Below are 18,157 nucleotides of genomic sequence, written 5' to 3'. Positions count from 1 at the left end.
AATTGCTTAAAATGTAGAATGATCCTGTAGTACGGAATTTAATTGTTAAGCTGTATGTAGAGTTTAAAAGATACTACTAGGTTTTTATGGTTAAAGACAATAGTTGATGTTCATATTAAACAAGAGAGGATGAATTAAAAGAAGACATAAAAGTTACATTTTGCTTTGGAATATATTTTTTTAACCTTTCAAATTCTATTTTTGCTCATGTAATGAAGGGCTCCCAGGTGGTGCTTCCACCTGCCAATGCAGAAGACACAAGAGATGTGGGTTCGATGCCTGGGTTGGAAATATCCCCTGTAGTAGGAAATGGCACCCCACTCCAGTATTCTTGCCTGGAAAATTTCATGGGCAGAGGAGTCTGGCGGTCTGCAGTCCATGGAGCCACAAAGAGTTGGGCATGGTTGAGTGACTGAGCACAATGAACTGAAATCTAGTGTGTAATTTCAGATCAGACACAATAACAAAAGTACTATTTTTGTTTTAAATCGGAACTATAAATATATTAAACCAAGCTATGAAATTAACAATTAACTGATCAATCGAAACTGACCTATATACAAAAAATGTGTCCAATAGTAAATACTTTAATTTGTACCCATTTAATAAAAATATTTACTCCCAATGACTTCTGAATTTTTCCTGCCTTTTAGATAATTATTTCTTTTCTTTGAATGCCCTCGTGTATACATTCTGGGAACTGAAGAATGTATTTGTAGATTAGACATTTAAATTGCATTTACTAACTGTAGTTTTTTTTGTTTTTTTTTGCTTTCTTGGTGGTCTGCTACTAGAACTATTCTTTATAGGCTTTATCTTCATTGGATTCTTCTTTTATATACTGATTACAAGACTGACACCTATTAAGTATGATGGTAAGTGAACATAATATAGTTTGATGAAGGTTCAAAAAGCAAGGTGCTGTGTTTGCACCCAGCATCCCTTGTATAGTTTGACCAGTACTGAATGTGTTATCCTCTTATGTGTGTAAAATAACTGGCCACCTATGCTCTACACATCTTTTCTGAACTACTCCTTCAGACCTTCTCTCCAAGGTTTTTAATCTGCATGGAGAATTCCTTGGTACTCAGGGAAATGAAGGGCCATGTGGATTATAAGCCTGTGTTCCAGCTATGTGCTATATTGACAATATGACATTTACAACAATCAGAGTGTTAGGATTTTCTTTACCTCAAAACAAACCCAACCCTCCTTCCTTGTCATGTTGAACAGAGTGCTTCTCACCCCTTCTTCCACAGTCCCAGGTGGAGGTTGTCCCAGACCATGCCTGTCACTAATCCTCAGATGAGCTCCCCAGGTTTCCAGTCTCAGACCCTCCCTAGAGAGGGCCTCCCCATGCTGGTTTCACGGCACTGCTGGTGCCCCCTTGGTGCCCGACCTAGAGAAAGGCTAGTCTAGTCTGGCTTTGGTAACGTTAGCGTGTTTGAGCATGCATCCGAGAAGCTCTGATTTAACTGTCCATCCACTCCCCTCGTGCAGTCCGCCTGATTGTGACGGCCGTCGCTGGAAGCATCGGTGGAATTTTCTTGGTAGCTGCTTGGTGGCGATTTGGAGTCCTCACGCTCTGCATGCTGTGTGTCGGACTGGTGCTGGGCTTCCTCGTCGCATCAGTGGCTTTCTTCACTCCCCTGGGTAGGAGATGTGTAACTCATGTTATGTGTGTGCAGTTCATTGTCAGAGACTTTATTTCATCTCTCCAGTACACGCCCCCTCCCCCTCACCCCTTATTAGGGATTTGGGGCCTCTCCTGAGAGTTCTGGAAACTTGCACTGATAACGTGCCACTTTAGGGAAAGCCAGTACCAGTAAGAATCCCCCTTTCCTCAAAGGCACCCTGTGTAGATGAATTCTAGAACATCTTCAGAGGTTGCCTTGGACCTATGTGTCATAATAAGGGGTCTGTGTGTATTTCTGTTGGTTGAAATTAATGGAGGTAAAGGGAATTCTTTATATATGGCAGAACAGTGGTTTTCATTTTTTAAAACCCTGCAACCCTTTCTTCAAGTGAGTCTTAAGCAGAAGCCTGATCCGACCCACAGGTAAATTTGGCACTACCCTGATGGCAGCTGAGGCAGGGAGCCTGATGCTCTGTTGCCAGTCTCCCCTTGGACCCCTAACCCCTGCTCCCACCCTTTGCAAGCCCTGAGTGTTCCTGAGTACCTCCTTGTAGTCATCCTAGCGCAGTAGCACAAGGGATGGTTTGGGGGATTTTAAATTATTCAGTTTCTATCCATTTAAAAAATCTACTTAATGTGTAAGTTACCTCCCTTTCATAGGGGAGGAAAGATTTTCCTTTTAACCTTCTAGGTTCTTTGGCTGCTCTAATAATTCAATTGACATAGGATAGATTAATAGGAGAAAAACAAACTTAATTCTGTACCACTGGAGTCCCATAAAAATAGAAGACTCAAAGGCAGTCAGGCAGTTGAGGCTTCTCTGACATCCTGAGCTAAGAATTCAGATGGAGTCTGAGGCTTCAGAGAGGAGGAGGCCAGTTCACAGGAACATAAGACGGGCAGGTGGTAATCAGATATCTGCCATTGCAGACATAAAGCTGTCTCTGGTAATTGCTTTCATTCTGAGCCAGGCCTGTGATCTAAATTCTTTTAGGCAGTAAAGGGAGAGAAAAGTTTCCCCCAAATCTGCTGGGTCTTGATTGCCTTCAGCTCAAAATAACCCACATGCCGAAGGGGCCCATTTTGGGGTGCCTGTTCTGCTCCCCTTCACTTTATAGTTGTATGATAATTTACATTTCTTCAGTGGTAAAAAATCCTCCTGCCAGTGCAGGAGAGACAAGAGATGTGGATTCAATGCCTGGGTCAGGAAGATCCCCTGGAGAAGGAAATGGCAACCCACTCCAATATTCCTGCCTGGAGAATCCCACGGACAGAGGAGCCTGGCGAGCTGCAGTCAATGGGGTCACAAAAGTCAGGCACAACTGAGCACACTCACAGTACATAAAATAGATGAACAACGAGGACGTACTGTATAGCACAGGGAACTACATTCAGTATTTTGTAATAACCTATAAGGAAGATCCTTCAAAAAAGAAGTATGTGTGTGTGTGTGAGTGGGTGGGTGGGCGTATAGCTGAATCAGTTTAACATGACATTATTAATTAATTATATTTCAAGAAAAAATAAAATTTTTAAAAAGGGTATCTATGGTCAGAAGTACTCTATTAGGCTATTTTCTTCTTCTCATAATGTTTAGTTCTTACATTAAAATTTTTTTTAACCAGAACGAATTGGTGACCTGTGTGTTTACTGACAATTCCAAGGCCCTTCGCTCTGATTTTAGCAAACCTATAGCCAAGTTCATTCCAGGCCCCCTTTACAGGTAGCTCTTTATCTACCTGCAAAGTGGCATTGTTTAGATTTGGCTAAATCACAGACTCTCAGGGATGTTTATTGAAAATGAAGATTCAAAGCTCTACTCTAGAAGTGCTAAACCAAATACTATTTAATGAGCTTCCTTTTTGTTAATGTTTAGAAGATGGAGGGATGGTGGGTTGGAGTCTTTTGTAGTTAATGTGTTGAACTGTCTTATTTTTAGTAGTTAATATATGAACTATCTCATCACTCAAGGACATTTAGGGTAAGTGTGACCTTAATTAGAGTGGGTGCAAACTCATATTTCTAAGCACCTAAAATTTGGAAAAGATTTGGTTGACTTCTCGATTTAATGAAATTACTGTTTTCACTTTATTATGTGTCCTCTGAATGGGTCAGTCTTCTCATGCCTGGCATCATAACTACTATTGTTAATCTCTTGTATTCCTTTTTTTAAAGTCACATGTGCATGTTGTGAAGGATAGCATAGGTGAACTGGAGATATGATCCATCCATTCACCCCACTGAAGCATGTTGCAGTTTGCTTTCTGAGAACATGGGGTCTCCAGGTCAGAGCCCCTCACTATGGACTTCCAGCTCTTTCAGGATACGTGGGTCTCATGATACAGGGACATCTCCATTTGGACTGAGGAATGGTGCTAGTGTCAGTATTAAATAATTGTCAGATTTACATTTTTGTTATTGAAACATAATTTATAATAGGAGTTCTAAGATATCCGTCCTGGGTCACCCCAAGATGCACTGCACTTTAGAGAAGGGTTTAGTAGGATGGATTAGCTCACATCTTAGCTAAATGATTAGCTCACATCTTTCCTGATGCCTGAGAAAAAGTCACATCTTCCAGTGTACAGTGGGTAAACAGGAAACGCATTGATGGTCAAAATCTGCTAAACAGAGTTTGCTCCTTATATGGGACTTCATATATCATATGATGACTCTGAATGCCACTTATATTTTTTACATCACAGTACAAAATCAGGGAATTATAGAAATTTATAGCTAGAAGGGATGATTTGAAGCTTGGAGATAAAGTAGTTCAACCTTTTCATTTTAAGGATCAGGAAACAGGCCCAGCATCACATCTGGTGAATGATAGAGCTTGGACTAGTCCAGCCTCTTCTAAGTTATCCTGTAATAAATGCAGAGCATTACCTGCTTGATTTTTCCTCCTACCCCTTTACCTTCTTAGGACACATCCTTCAAAGAAGATTGTATTGATAGTTAAGTGAAAAGAAATCAGTTCATTTCATAGTGCCTGTTTGTTACATTAAACCTTCAGGATATGTCTATGTTTACATGTTGAGAAAATGAAATTTCACTTGGTGAACCTGTTGTTTACTCTTGATTTCTTTCTGCTTTTCCAGGAAACCTAAAGATTTTCCGTGTCGACGCAGTATTCTGGGTGACCTTCTCTTGTATAGCCATTTTCATTCCGGTGGTTTTCATGGGCTGCTTAAGAATAGTAAGTGTTTCATCAGGTCAAGATATTCACCCTATTTTCCTGGGCCTTCCTTTGTTCACTTATTGCATCATTTTGCATTTCTGTTCACTAGAGAGAGCTGTCTCTCTGTATCAGATGATTCATTTTGAATAGCCTTGTTACTGTGAAAGCAAGAGAAGTTCTAGTTACAATGATCACATTATTTTTTCCAATAAGTGGTGCAGGTCATCACATTCTAACAGCAGGAGCAGAGAAGGTAGGGTTTGCAGCCTTCTGATGGATTGTTCATTTTGGATTGTTCATTTCTGCTGTCTCTCCAGGAGATTCTTCATCTACCTAGAATTTATTTTTGAAGTTATTTCAGAGGGAAGACCTTTTCTATGATGAGGGAAACTGTTTTATGAACCATAGGTGTTGAAAATTGTTTTCAGTTTATCTTTTTTTTTTTTTTTCCATAATTTTATTTATTTATTTTCCAGCCAAAATAAATTTAAGAAAGCACTGGGTCTTCATTGCTGCAAGTGAGCTTTCTCTAGTTGCCATGAGCAGGGACTTCTTGCTGCAGCTTGCAGGCTTCTCACTGCGGTGGCTACTCTTGTTGCTAAGCACAGGCTCTCAGACACTTGGGCTTTAGTAGTTGCAGCATGTGGGCTCAGTAGTTGAGGTTCCTGGACTCCAGAGCACAGGCGCCATAGTTATGGTGCATGGCCTTGGTTGCTCCAAGGTATATGGGATCGTCTCAAATCTGGGATTGAACCTGTGTCTCCTGCATTGGCAGGTGAATTCTTTACCACTGAGCCACCAAGGAAGCCCCCAGTTTATCTTTTCAGGTAACCTCTATTCAGTTCTAAGATCTGGTCTCTTTTCATATGCCCTGAAGGAGCAGGGGCTCCTCAGGGTTGAGGCCAATGATGAAAGCTATAAAAACTATTATTGTTCTACCAGAGGTGATGCCTGAACACTCTGCTTTTCCACAGCTGAACATACTGAGTTGTGGATTCATTGGCTCCTATTCGGTGGTCTTGGCCGTGAACAGTTACCTGTATACAAGCCTTTCTTACATCGCTTTGAACATACTCAGGAGAGCACTCCATGTGGATTTCCGCAGAGCTTTCATGAATGTGCCTTTTCAAACGAATGGTAAGACTCTAAATCCAAGAACCAAGTGATAGTCAGGTAGGAATATTGGCTTACCTGTGCTAACAAGAGCTCTTATAACCAGATTGAAAGAAGGTTAACGGGACACAAGGAGGAAATTCACACCATTCAGATGCTATTAGAGCCCTGTGTTAATGATTACTTTTTAGGAGCAAAGAATTTAAATTTGTAAGGTGGTTGAAATTCATACTGCTGCAAATCTGATAAATGAACTTATTAAGAAATTTCTAAATCAGGATTACTAAAGTTTATCTAGTCATTCCCAGTTGTCAGAAAAATGCTGAGAATGAAGCTGTTTGGCACCTTATGAGTTGAGGATAGGGTGAAGGGTGAGAAGGGCAACCTGATTTTTTAAGTTATTCCCTTGTTTCCTTCCTATGAAGAAGCACATAATTTGCTAATAAAAAGAGAAAGTGGTTTTCAATCAGTAGTTGTGTTTTTCCTCAATTGTAAGAGTCTACCCATTAAAGATTTTCCATTAAGTTTTTAAAGGAAAAAAAATGACTACTAAATCAAATGTTCACAAAGATTGCAAGATATGTTGGTTTCAGAGTGTTAAAGTAGGGAGGATGGTAAAGCAAGGCTTAGAATCGAAGGTATAGAAGCATGATTACAATTGTTATGAATATTTAAGGTCAGCTCTTTCCCTCTACTATCCTGAACCTGCCCTCATTGTTTAAGAGACTAATGGTAGAGACCTTGAAATCCACGTGTCGTGGAAGTTTCAGTATTTGGCCAAACCTTTTACTGGAATCTCAGTACAGTTTGTTGAATCTCTTCATGCATTTCTGTATCTACTCTATATGAGTGGGGTGGGGTCCCATACAGGATGGAATGGGGAAAGAAGAGCCTGGTGGTATCTGATGTTCCATGTTGTATGTCTGTGAGATCACTGCCCTTCCTCTCCACTCTGGAGAAACACAACAAACAACTCTGCCTGTGAGCACTATGCCTGTAGTCATAAAATACTGGAATGCCAAGGCTCTGAACAACTGATTCCTTTATAACTCTGTCTGGACTTTCAAATGCCTGTAATAGGAAATTCCTATCTTGAAATGTAAGACCATAGTTTCTTTGCTTATTCCCTGGCTTGTAAGTGAGGAAATACACATGTATTTGGACATACTCACCAAAAAGTGTAGTATTAACTGAGAAAAGATGATACAGATTGAGGCTATAAAATGTTGTCTTAACATCTGTGCTAGGTTTTAAAATACAAGAGTTCAAACTGTCCTTTTCTACTGTCCTGTAGACTTTATTATCCTGGCAGTATGGGGGATGCTGGCTGTAAGTGGAATTACGCTACAGATTCGAAGAGAAAGAGGGCAGCCGTTTTTCCCTCCCCACCCTTACAAGTTATGGAAGCGAGAGCGTGAGCGCAGAGTGACGAACATCCTGGACCCCAGCCACCACATCCCTCCACTGAGAGAGCGACTCTTCAGCCGATTAGCCCAGATCAAAGGGCTCTTCCAGAAGGAACAGCCGGCGGGAGAGAGAACGCCCCTGCTTCTGTAGATGCCAGAACGCTTGGTCAGGGCATTCTAGAAGTACATCCCAGGTACCGTCTCATGGTCGGTGCTGCTGCCCGGCTGCTTCCGCAGTCTCTGGGGCAAGTCTGCTAAGGAACCGGCTCTGCATCTGTGCTTTGTACAGTACTGTCGTCTCTTTATTGAAAGAGGGTAAGGGCATGCCTGGGAGATGACAGTCATTCTAAGTGAGAGTGTGAAAGGTGGTCATAATGTTGGTGGTAAGGAGGTTTTTCTTTATTACCAAATGCTTAAGAAATTACATTTTTGGTTTATAAGTTATGTGTCAACTTACTCCATTAAGTAGATACACTTTAAAAAAAAGAAATTAAAAATTAATAGTTGTTCTGTAAAGCCATGGTGGGTTTTTTTTGTCTTCTGCTTTTTTTTTTGTAACTCCTTGAACAATTCTCTCACCAAAGTCTGGCTAAACTTGGGGACCAGGCATGGAGGGCAGTTTTATTTAAATAAATTTTTATTTGCCACTGTGTTTGTAGTTTTGGGGGTTTGGTACTGCACCTTTGAACTTCAGAATACAAAGGAGGGAGAACTAACTTATTTTCTGACTATAAGCAATCTGATTACTTGGTTGCACATAAATATCATATATTATCAAAAATTACCCTTTTATCTTTGTGATAAAATACATATTTACCCTATCGATCATTTTTAAGTGTATATATAGTTCAGTTGGTACCCCTCCTCTTTGCCTTTTATTGCTTAAAATGGTAATTTAAATAGCTGAAATATTTCAACCATTTGAAAAGAGGTCAATTTATATAGATGATAAAGCTCTTATATGGATGACTTATTTATATTCCAGATAAAAAGTGACTTTTTTTCCTTTCAAAACCTTTTAAGATAGTTTTGACAGCTGACTTCTAATTTAAACTGCATTCAGTGACATATAAATTGTTTTATTTTGGGGAGATAAACTGGCTCCTAGCTTCATCTATAGTCCCATTAATAAGGAAACCTTTAACATATTTGCATTTTGTAGTCCTCTCTGCTAAATTAGTTGTTAGAGCATTGGTACAATTTCAAAATTTTCAGTATGAAGTCTTTGTCCTATCTGTGTTGTAAATTGATGAGGAGAGAAAAAGGACTTAGGTGTTGAATAGAGCTGCTTTCAATGAGGCCCTTGGATTCTGTAAGGAGAGTCCCTTCAGTTCTGACTTTGTTGCGCCGTAAGAAAGAACCCAGATGCCCTGGGCTGCATCCTTGCTCCTCATGGCCTTCTATCAACTGTCAGAGTCTCCGCCAGGGTTCTACCTTGTATCTGAAGCTGGTGACTGAGATGCCTGAGTGGCTGTGAGGTTGGTTGTGGTTGTCCTTCTCCTATTTGTGAGTTAACCACTATTTAAATGATGCTGCTTTTACAGGTTTTTCAATATACAATAGGTTTTTGACGCTTCCAGTAACTGGAAACTTCAGCTTTGCTCTTAAAAGTGTTATGGAAAGGCTGAAACAAAATGAAAAAAAATGTATAATAATTTCTTGCATTGAAAATTAAATTACACAGGTGTCTATTTACTATTTATTTTGTAATCTTCACTGTTTATATAACTTCAAAAAACACTTGAAGGAAAAAAATGTGGGTTTTTTTTTATGATTCACCATAGAGATTCTGTATTCTGCTATATCATAAATTCTAACAAAGTGACATGGAATGTTTGTGTTTTTTTTCTATACCATCAAAATGTCTGCCAGTAAATATTATAAAGACAAAACATACTTTCTTGGAGGGGGGAGACAAACTGTTTAAAATTTTTCATGATAATTTGTGAGTAAGAAGCCAGTTTGTTTAATTTTTTAATAAAAAATACCTATTTTGAAAAAAATGCAAAAGTCTCATTATTATAAAATTCTTATAAAATTTTTTACCAACTGTATTTGTACAAAAGTAATAAGACATGAGGACAGTTTCATAGCTATAAACACAAAATTATTTAACTTGGACAAATAATTCTTTATTCCAAAAAATCAGTTTAACAGAAACAGACTCACAGACTTAGAAAATAAATTTATGGTTGTGGGATGGTGTGGGGGTGGGGGATGGGAAGGTTGAAGGGGAAGGATAGTTAGGGAGTTTGAGATACACATGTACACAGTGCTATATTTAAAATGGATAACTGGCAAGGACCTACTTTATAGCACAGGGAACTCTGTTCAACGTTCCGTAACAACCTAATTGGGATAAGAATTTTAAAAAGGATACATGTATATGTTAAAAAAAATCAGTTTAAGCATAAATGAAATGATAGGAAATGAAGGAAATCTGGGGTAATGTGTTAAAGTTTATATCCTTCATTAGAAGGAAAGCTGTTGTCTTTAATGCGTTAGTTTGTGTTGATGTCATTAGTACTTTAGTTGTGTCAAACAAAAAAATAATAGTGTTGTCAGAAACTTGTTTCTATCATTTAAATGTTTTAGTTCTGATTAACCTATTATGGATTAGCTATTAGGTTGCCAAACCACAGCAGCTAACCAGTGCTATAGACCTGTTGAGTTCTATATAAAGTGGGATAGAAAACTGATTCTAACAAAGAAATTGCTACCATGTTAAAGCAGGAATGGACTTTAGATACAGTGTTATCTGACCTTAAACATGTAATCACGTTATTTTGTACTTGAGGAAATTCTTAAAGAGTAAATTATATAAAGTCACAGTTATCAAATAATAGTACCCAGACCAAAATTTGAGAACTCCCTATCCAAATGTGCTTTACACTCTTATTGTGATGAAAACATGAATCATTGATTTTTTTTCCAATTTTCTTCTGTTGTTAGTGAATTCTTAGAAAGCTCCTGTGCTCCTAATATTGCCATGATCTCTTCTTCTGGGAAGGTGTTAATTTTACACAGTGAAAGCATGTTTTTCCAAGTTACAGTCATGGACCGTTTTATATTCTTTATAAAGTATATAATAGATATTTAGTTTCCAATTCCCTAAGTATTTCACCACAGCAGCATTTGTAGTGAATCTTTTGGTTATCAAGTTCACTCCTCGATGATGTACTTGATACCTGTTGTTAACCTTCATTAAAACCCCAGAATTCTTGGCTCTCATTTCCTGAAAACTGTAGGCTTTCCCACTGTGATCCAGTCCTTAGGAGCAAGGCTGCCTGTGTTTTCCTTTTTGACATGCGCTGAATTGTGCCACCCACCCAAAAACTATATGTTGAAGCCCTCACCTGCCAGTGTTTCAGAGGGTGACTATTTGGAGAGAAGTGAAAAGTGAAAGTGTTAGTTGCTTAGTCATGTCTGACTCTTTGTAACTCCACGGACTGTAACCCACGAGGCTCCTCTATCCATGGGATTCTCTAGGCAAGAATCCTGGAGTGGGTTTCTATGCCCTCCTCCGGGGGATCTTCCTAATCCAGGGATCAAACCCAGGTCTCCTGCATTGCAGGGTTCTCCCACACTGCAAGCAGATTCTTTACCGTGAAGCCCATTTGGAGAGAGGGCTTTATAAAGGAGTTAATTAATTAGGTAACCGAGCTTCCCTGGTGGCTCAGACAATAAAGAATCTGTCCACAATGCGGGAGGCCCTGGTTTGATCCCTGGGTCAGGAAGATCCCCTGGAGTAGGAAATGGCAACCCACTCCAGTATGCTTGTCTGGAGAATTCTGTGGACAGAGGAGGCTGGTGGGCTACAGTCCACGGGACTGCAAAAGGTCGGACGTGACTGAGTGACTAACACTGTCACTTAGGTGAAAATGAGGCCATCAGGGCGAGCCCTTAATCCAATCTGGAAAAGATTAGAACATACTAGAACCCTGGGACAGAGTAGGTGTGAGCACACAGTGAGTGTGGCCACCAGCCAGCAGAGGAGAGCGGCCTCAGACGAAACATGCCTTGCTCTTGGACTTGCAGCCTCAGAACTGAGAAAATTTCTGATGTGATGCTGCCCGGTCTGTGGGGTTTTTGTTATGGCAACCCTGGCAAATGACTACACCTTACAAGTCCGTTTATCCTGCTTGTTGACTGGAAGACACCTGTGCAGTCTGGCTACTACGTTTGCAAGGACCACTCTTTATGCAACTGAGGTAGAGAGGGGCTCAAGTTAGTGGAAACTTGGACTCACTGGGGACCCTATAATCACGGCACTGGGGAGGCTGGCAGTTCTGGATCAAGTTACATCAGCGCCAGGGACAAAATTTTAAAAATTGTAATACCATAATACTCTGATTTGGACCTCACCTTCACTCATCCATGCAATATTTTGTTACGTTCCTAAGTGCCAAGCATTGGCAAAAATTAGGCCCAGTCCCTGCTTCAGGGCTTAGCATGTGATGAGGCAGACACTAAAATAGTTATCCAAAAGAAATACAATATGTGGGGTATTCTTTCTACCCCCTTCTGATGTCTATGTCAGAAGCTTTCTCTATCTCCTTTATACTTTAATAAAACTTTATCACACAAAAGCTCTGAGCGAAAAAAAAAGAAAAAAATACAATATGCAATGGAAATTTACTATGGAATTGGAGGTAGAATCTGGGATGCCAGGGAAGAATTCCTGGAGGAAATGACATTTAAGTGGAGACCTGGAGGAGGATCTTCATTTTTTGAACGTTGAATTTTAAGCTAGCCTTTTCACTCTCCTCTTTCACCCTCATCAAGAGGCTCTTTAGTTCTTCTTTACTCTCTGCCATAAGGGTGGTGTCATCTGTGTATCTGAGGTTATTGATATTTCTCCCGGTAATCTTGATTCAAACTTGTGCTTTATACAGGCAGTATTTCACATGATGTAACCTGCGTATAAGTTAAATAAGCAGGGTGACAACATACAGCCTTGATGTACTCCTTCTCTTTCCAAATAGAACGGTGGTCCTAACTATTGCTTCTTGACCTGCATACAGGTTTCTCAGGAGGTAGGTAAGGTAGTCCCATCACTTCGTGGCAAATAGAAGGGTAAAAAATGGAAACAGTGACAGACTTTATTTAATTGGGCTCCCAAATCACTGCAGATGGTGACTGCAGGCATGAAATTAAAAGACGCTTGTTCCTTAGAAGGAAACATGATGAACATAGACAGTGTATTAAAAGCAGAGACATCACTTTGCCAGTAAAGGTCCATATAGTCAAAGCTATAGTTTTTCCAGTAGTCAGGTACGGTTGTGAGAGTTGCACCACTATAAAGAATGCTGAGCACTGAAGAACTGATGCTTTCAAACTGTGGTGTTGGAGAAGACTCTTGAGAGTCCCTTGGACTGCAAGGAGATCAAACCAGACAATCCTAAAGGAAATCAGTCCTGAACACTCATTGGAAGGACTGATGCTGAAGCTGAAGCTCCAATACTTTGGCCACCTGATGCAAAGAGCTGACTCATTAGAAAAGAGCCTAATGCTGGGGAGGATTGAAGGCAGGAGGAGAAGGGGATGACAGAGGATGAGCTAGTTGGATGGCATCACTGACTTGATGGACATGAGTTTGAGCAAACTCTGGGAGATGGTAAAGGACAGAGACGCCTGGCTTCTCTGTCTGCAGTCCATGGGATCGCAAAGAATCAGACACGACTCAGTGACTGAACAACAGCTGGAGGATGAGAGCTTCCCCCGTGGCTCAGATGGTAAAGAATCTGCTGCAGTGTGGGAGACTCGGGTTTGATCCTCGGGTTGGGAAGATCCCCTGGAGAAGGGATGGCAACCCACTCCACTGTTCTTGCCTGGAGGATCCCATGGACAGGGAAGCCTGGTGGGCTACAGTCCATGGGGTCACAAGGAGTTGGACATGGCTGAGCAAAACCAACAGTTTTGCTTTCACTGGAAGATGAGTTAGGACCACAAGGAGGCACAGTGCATTCCATGTAGTAGAGGAAAAACATGAACAAAGCCTGGAGGCCTTCCCTTCTCATTTTGGAGATGCCCCAGTGGAATCTCACTTGTATGCCCACCACTCATGATAGCCCTTCATTTTGGTGCTTGGCAGAATCAGCTCTCCCATTCTCAGCTCTTGTCATTTTGAGCAGCTGATCCAGACAGGATGTTGTCCTTTTTTTTTTTTAATCAAGTTACAATTAATATATAACATTGTTATATATAACATATATATAAGTTGAAGGTGTACCTTCAACATATAAGTTGAAGGTGTACCATATGCTGATTTAAATACATTTATATATTACTATCTAATTATCATTAGAGCATTAACTAACATCTCTATCTTGTCACATAATTATCATTTCTTTTTTGTGGTGAGAACAGTTAAGGTTTCATTTATCAGCAACTTATAATATTGCTGACTATAATCATTATGCTGTGAATTAGATGTGTCCAGAATGTATCTATTTACCTTCTCGTTGTAAGTTTATACCGTTAAACATTCTCCCCAGCTCCCCTTCCCCCAACCCCTGGTAACCACCATTCTCCTCCTGTTATGAGGAGTTTGGCTTCATTAGATTCCACAGATAAGTACTACCATAGTTGTTTGTCTTTCTCTGCTGACTTATTTTACTGAGCACAATGCTATCAAGGGTCATCTATGTTGTCGCAAATGGCAGAATTTCCTTCTTTGCTATGGCTAAATAATATTTGATTACATACACATGCAACATCTTTGTCCATTCATCCATTGAAGGACACTTAGGCAGTTTCCCTACCTTGGCTATTGTGAATGCTGCTGCAATAAACACAGGCGTAAAGATAATTTTTCAGTATCCTATTTTCCTTTTTGTGTGTGTGTTTGTGTGTGTATATCTAAAAGTGGGATTGCTGAATTATATGATAGTTCTGTCTTTATTGTCAGTCTTCTCTTCCTCATTAAGTTTTATTTATTTATTTTTTAAAGTGCATCTAGAGTGCATTTCTTTTTTTTTTTTTTTATTAGTTGGAAGCTAATTACTTTACAATATTGTGGTGGTTTTTGCCATACATTGACATGAATCAGCCATGGATTTACATGTGTTCCCCATCCTGAACCCCCCTCCCACCTCCCTCCACATCCCATCCCTCTGGGTCTTCCCAGTGCACCAGCCCCGAGCACTTAAGTTTTAACTGTTCTACAAAACTGCACAGAGCACACTTTGCCTTTTTAATTTACCTTTTTCCATTCCTCCCAAGACCCTAGAAGTTAGCGATCATTCCCTGGCAGGTAGGTCAGAATCCCAGTGACTCACAAGGCGTGACCCTTGGAATCACTCCTTCTATTCCAGAGTCCTGTACACACAAGTATAATAATATATGTGACACTACTTCCTCTGGAAGGAGGTTAATAAATGGCCACATTTTTTTTTGAAGTCTTTTCCCTTTGAAGTCCTTAAGGATGAAAAAGCCTATTTCACATGAGGTTTCATGGCTCCTCCTCTAATGGATTATCTTTTGCCCAGATTAGCTTGAAAGTGCTCAGCCTGCCTGTAGTCATGGTGCAGGATGCGTGCTAGCATCTGGGAGCTTTGAGGAGAGGGGCAGAGGATCCAAAGCAGCTGCAAACAGCAAGGAAGAAAATGTATTAAGCTCCCTGCTTCTCCAAGGGTGCTGTGTATCACATAAAACACACCAGTGATTTTCTTTCTACTGAATAGAGACGTTTTTCACTTCTTGCATTCTATGTATGTCTAGAGCCTGCATGAGCTGGGAACAAAAACCTTACAATTGCCTGAGATAAGTCTTAAAATGAACATATTCTAGGGTAAGTTAACATTTGAGAAATTCATTCATTTTCTCTCACATCAGCTTTTGTTTTGATGGGACTGAGCACTTCATCCCTGAGTGGTACCAAAGTCCAAGATAAAAATCCTCTGGCATTGAAAGCAACCAAGGATGACTAGCCCTGTTCATCAGCTATTTATACAAATCAAAGCAATGTGCTGAGGTTCAGGGTTACATACAAACATGATAAGGACAAGCTTTTAGGGAATGATGATTCTAATGAGCTTTCTTCTTTGTTTCAGTTCAGTTCAGTTGTTTAGTCGTGTCCAACGCCTTGCAATCCCATGGACTGCAGCACGCCGCGTTTCCTTGTCCATCACCAACTCCTGGAGCTTGCTCAACCTCATGTCCATTGAGTCAGTGATGCCATCCAACCATCTCACCCTCTGTCTTCCCCTTCTCCTCCCGCCTTCGATCTTTCCCAGCATCAGGGTCTGTTCCAATGAGTCAGCTTTTCACATCAGGTGGTCAAAGTATTGGAGCTTCAGCTTCAGCATTAGTCCTTCCAATGAACACCCAGGACTGATCTCCTTTAGGATGGACTAGTTGGGTCTCCTTGCAGTCCAAGGGACTCTCAAGAGTCTTCTCCAACACCACAGTTCAAAAGCATCAATTCTTCAGCGCTCAGCTTTCTTTATGGTCCAACTCTCACATCCATACATGACTACTGGAAAAACCATAGCTTTGACTAGACGGACCTTTGTTGGCAAAATAATGTGTCTGCTTTTTAATATGCTGTCTAGGTTGGTCATAAGTTTTCTTCCAAGGAGCAAGTGCCTTCTAATTTCATGGCTGCAATCACCATCTGCAGTGATTTTGGATCCCAAGAAAATAAAATCTGTCACTGTTTCCATTGTTTCCCCATCCATTTGCCATGAAGTGATGGGACCAGATGTCATGATCTTAGTTTTCTGAATGTTGAGTTTTAAGCCTATTTTTTTCACTCTCCTCTTTCACTTTTATCAAGAGGCTCTTTAGTTCTTCTTCGCTTTCTGCCATAAGGGTGGTGTCATCTGCATATCTGAGGTTATTGATAATTCTCCCGGCAGTCTTGATTCCAACTTGTGCTTCATCCAGCATGGGATTTTGCATCATGTACTCTGCATATAAGTTAAATAAGCAGGGTGACAATATACAGCCTCGATGTACTCCTTTCCTGGTTTGGAACCTGTCTGTTGTTCCATGTCTGGTTCTAACTGTTGCTTCTTGACCTGCATACAGGTTTCGCAGGTAAGGCGGTCTGGTATTCCCATCTCTTGAAGAATTTTCCACAGTTTGTTGTGATCCACACAGTCAAAGGCTTTGGTGTAGTCAATAAAGCAGAAATAGATGTTTTTCTGGAACTCTTGCTTTTTTGATGATCCAGCGGATGTTGGCAATTTGACCTCTGGTTCCTCTGCCTTTTCTAAATCCAGCTTGAACATCTGGAAGTTCACAGTTCATTGTTGAAGCCTCTCAGAGAATTTTCAGTATTATCTTGCTAGCATGTGAGATGAGTGAAATTGTGCGGTAGTTTGAACATTCTTTGGCATTGCCCTTCTCTGGGATTGGAAAGAAAACTGACCTTTTCCAGTCCTGTGGCCACTGCTGAGTTTTTCAAATTTGCTGGCATATTGAGTGCAGCACTTTAACAGCATCATCTTTCAGGATTTGAAATAGCTCAACTGGAATTCCATCACCTCCACTAGCTTTGTAGTGATGCTTCCTAAGGCCCACTTGACTTTGCATTCCAGGATGTCTGACTCTGGATGAGTGACCAGACCATCGTGGTTATCTGGGTTATGAATGTCTTTTTTGTATAGTTCTCTGTGTATTCTTGCCACCTCTTCTTAATATCTTCTGCTTCTGTTAGGTCCATACCATTTCTGTCCTTTATTGTGCTCATTTTTGCATGAAATGTTCCCTTGGTATCTCTTAATTTTCTTGAAGAGATCTCTAGTCTTTCCCATTCTATTCTTTTCCCCTATTTCTTTCCATTGATCACTGAGGATTTGTTAGAAAACTCAAATGTAGCCTACTGATACTCAAGAAGTAGGCCCTGTGTTTCAAGATCAGTGCATTTTTATTCTAGGCACAATCCTATCCATTGATATAAATTTCAATATAGCGAATTTTCTAAAGGCTTTTTGTTACTCCAAGACAGTGGCCTTACTCTTTCCCTTTTGCTCATGTGGAAAAAGACTTACAAGGGATATCATTGAAAAGAAAAATCAAGGTGAAAAAGCAAGGCAACTTATTAGACATGGGTTTTAGGATGAGGTTGACTACTCTGAATTTTCTATTTTCCATGTGTTGGATTTTTAACCATGTATAGTTCTTTTTCCTTTTTGTGAAAAATAAATAACAAAAGTGAACATAATCTAACAACCCTCTGGGAATTTATGCACCAGACATTACAGTGCAAAAGCCTGTATATATATGAATGTTTATTTTTTATATGAATGTTTAATGTAGCATTGATTTAACAAAAAATGCAAACAATCTGAATAAACACCAATAAGGGAAATAGTTGAAAAAATTATAATGCATTTATCCAACGATGGTTACAAAAAACTGGTTTGTAGGCAAAAGAATCTAGTTGGCTGGAGTATGTTAACAGCAGAATAATTTGTTAGAATACTGATGTTATTTGCTTCTGGACATTTCTCCCAATGGATTTGATTTTTCGCTCAGTTCAGTTCAGTCACTCAGTTGTGTCCACCTCTTTGCAACCCCATGGACTTAGTTGTTTTATATGCAATTTAGTAGTAAGCTTCTTATGCAAATTTAGGTATATATTTTTTCCTTCCTGTTGTCAGAATTAAGCCACAGTAAACAATAAACCTCACTGAATAGGTATCAATAATTTATCTTTAGATTATTAAAAAACTAAATTTAACTCTTTTCCTGTTGTATTTAGGTTGAATCCAGTTTAACTCAATCATTATTGCAATGTGGCTTTAGCCAGTGGAAGCAGTGGTGATGCTGAAAAATGGTAAGATTCTGATACACAGTTGACCCTTGGATAAC

General features: G+C 39.9%; 1 protein-coding gene across 1 annotated transcript in view; it reads left to right on the top strand.

The window, feature by feature from the left end:
- The window catches only part of TM7SF3 (transmembrane 7 superfamily member 3), a 41,742-nt gene extending 32,403 nt beyond the window's left edge, over nt 1-9,339 (top strand). The window contains exons 8-12 of the mRNA XM_043440747.1: nt 795-875; nt 1,501-1,653; nt 4,738-4,835; nt 5,792-5,954; nt 7,225-9,339. Of these exons, the coding sequence (XP_043296682.1) occupies nt 795-875; nt 1,501-1,653; nt 4,738-4,835; nt 5,792-5,954; nt 7,225-7,487 (758 nt within the window). The 3' untranslated portion in view covers nt 7,488-9,339. The remainder of the gene's footprint in view (nt 1-794; nt 876-1,500; nt 1,654-4,737; nt 4,836-5,791; nt 5,955-7,224) is intronic.
- Nucleotides 9,340-18,157: the final 8,818 nt, after the last annotated feature.

Source organism: Cervus canadensis, chromosome 21, assembly GCF_019320065.1.
Source record: "Cervus canadensis isolate Bull #8, Minnesota chromosome 21, ASM1932006v1, whole genome shotgun sequence".
NCBI lineage: Eukaryota > Metazoa > Chordata > Mammalia > Artiodactyla > Cervidae > Cervus > Cervus canadensis.
Note: the sequence above shows the minus strand (reverse complement) of the source record. Positions and strands in the feature narration are given on the sequence as shown.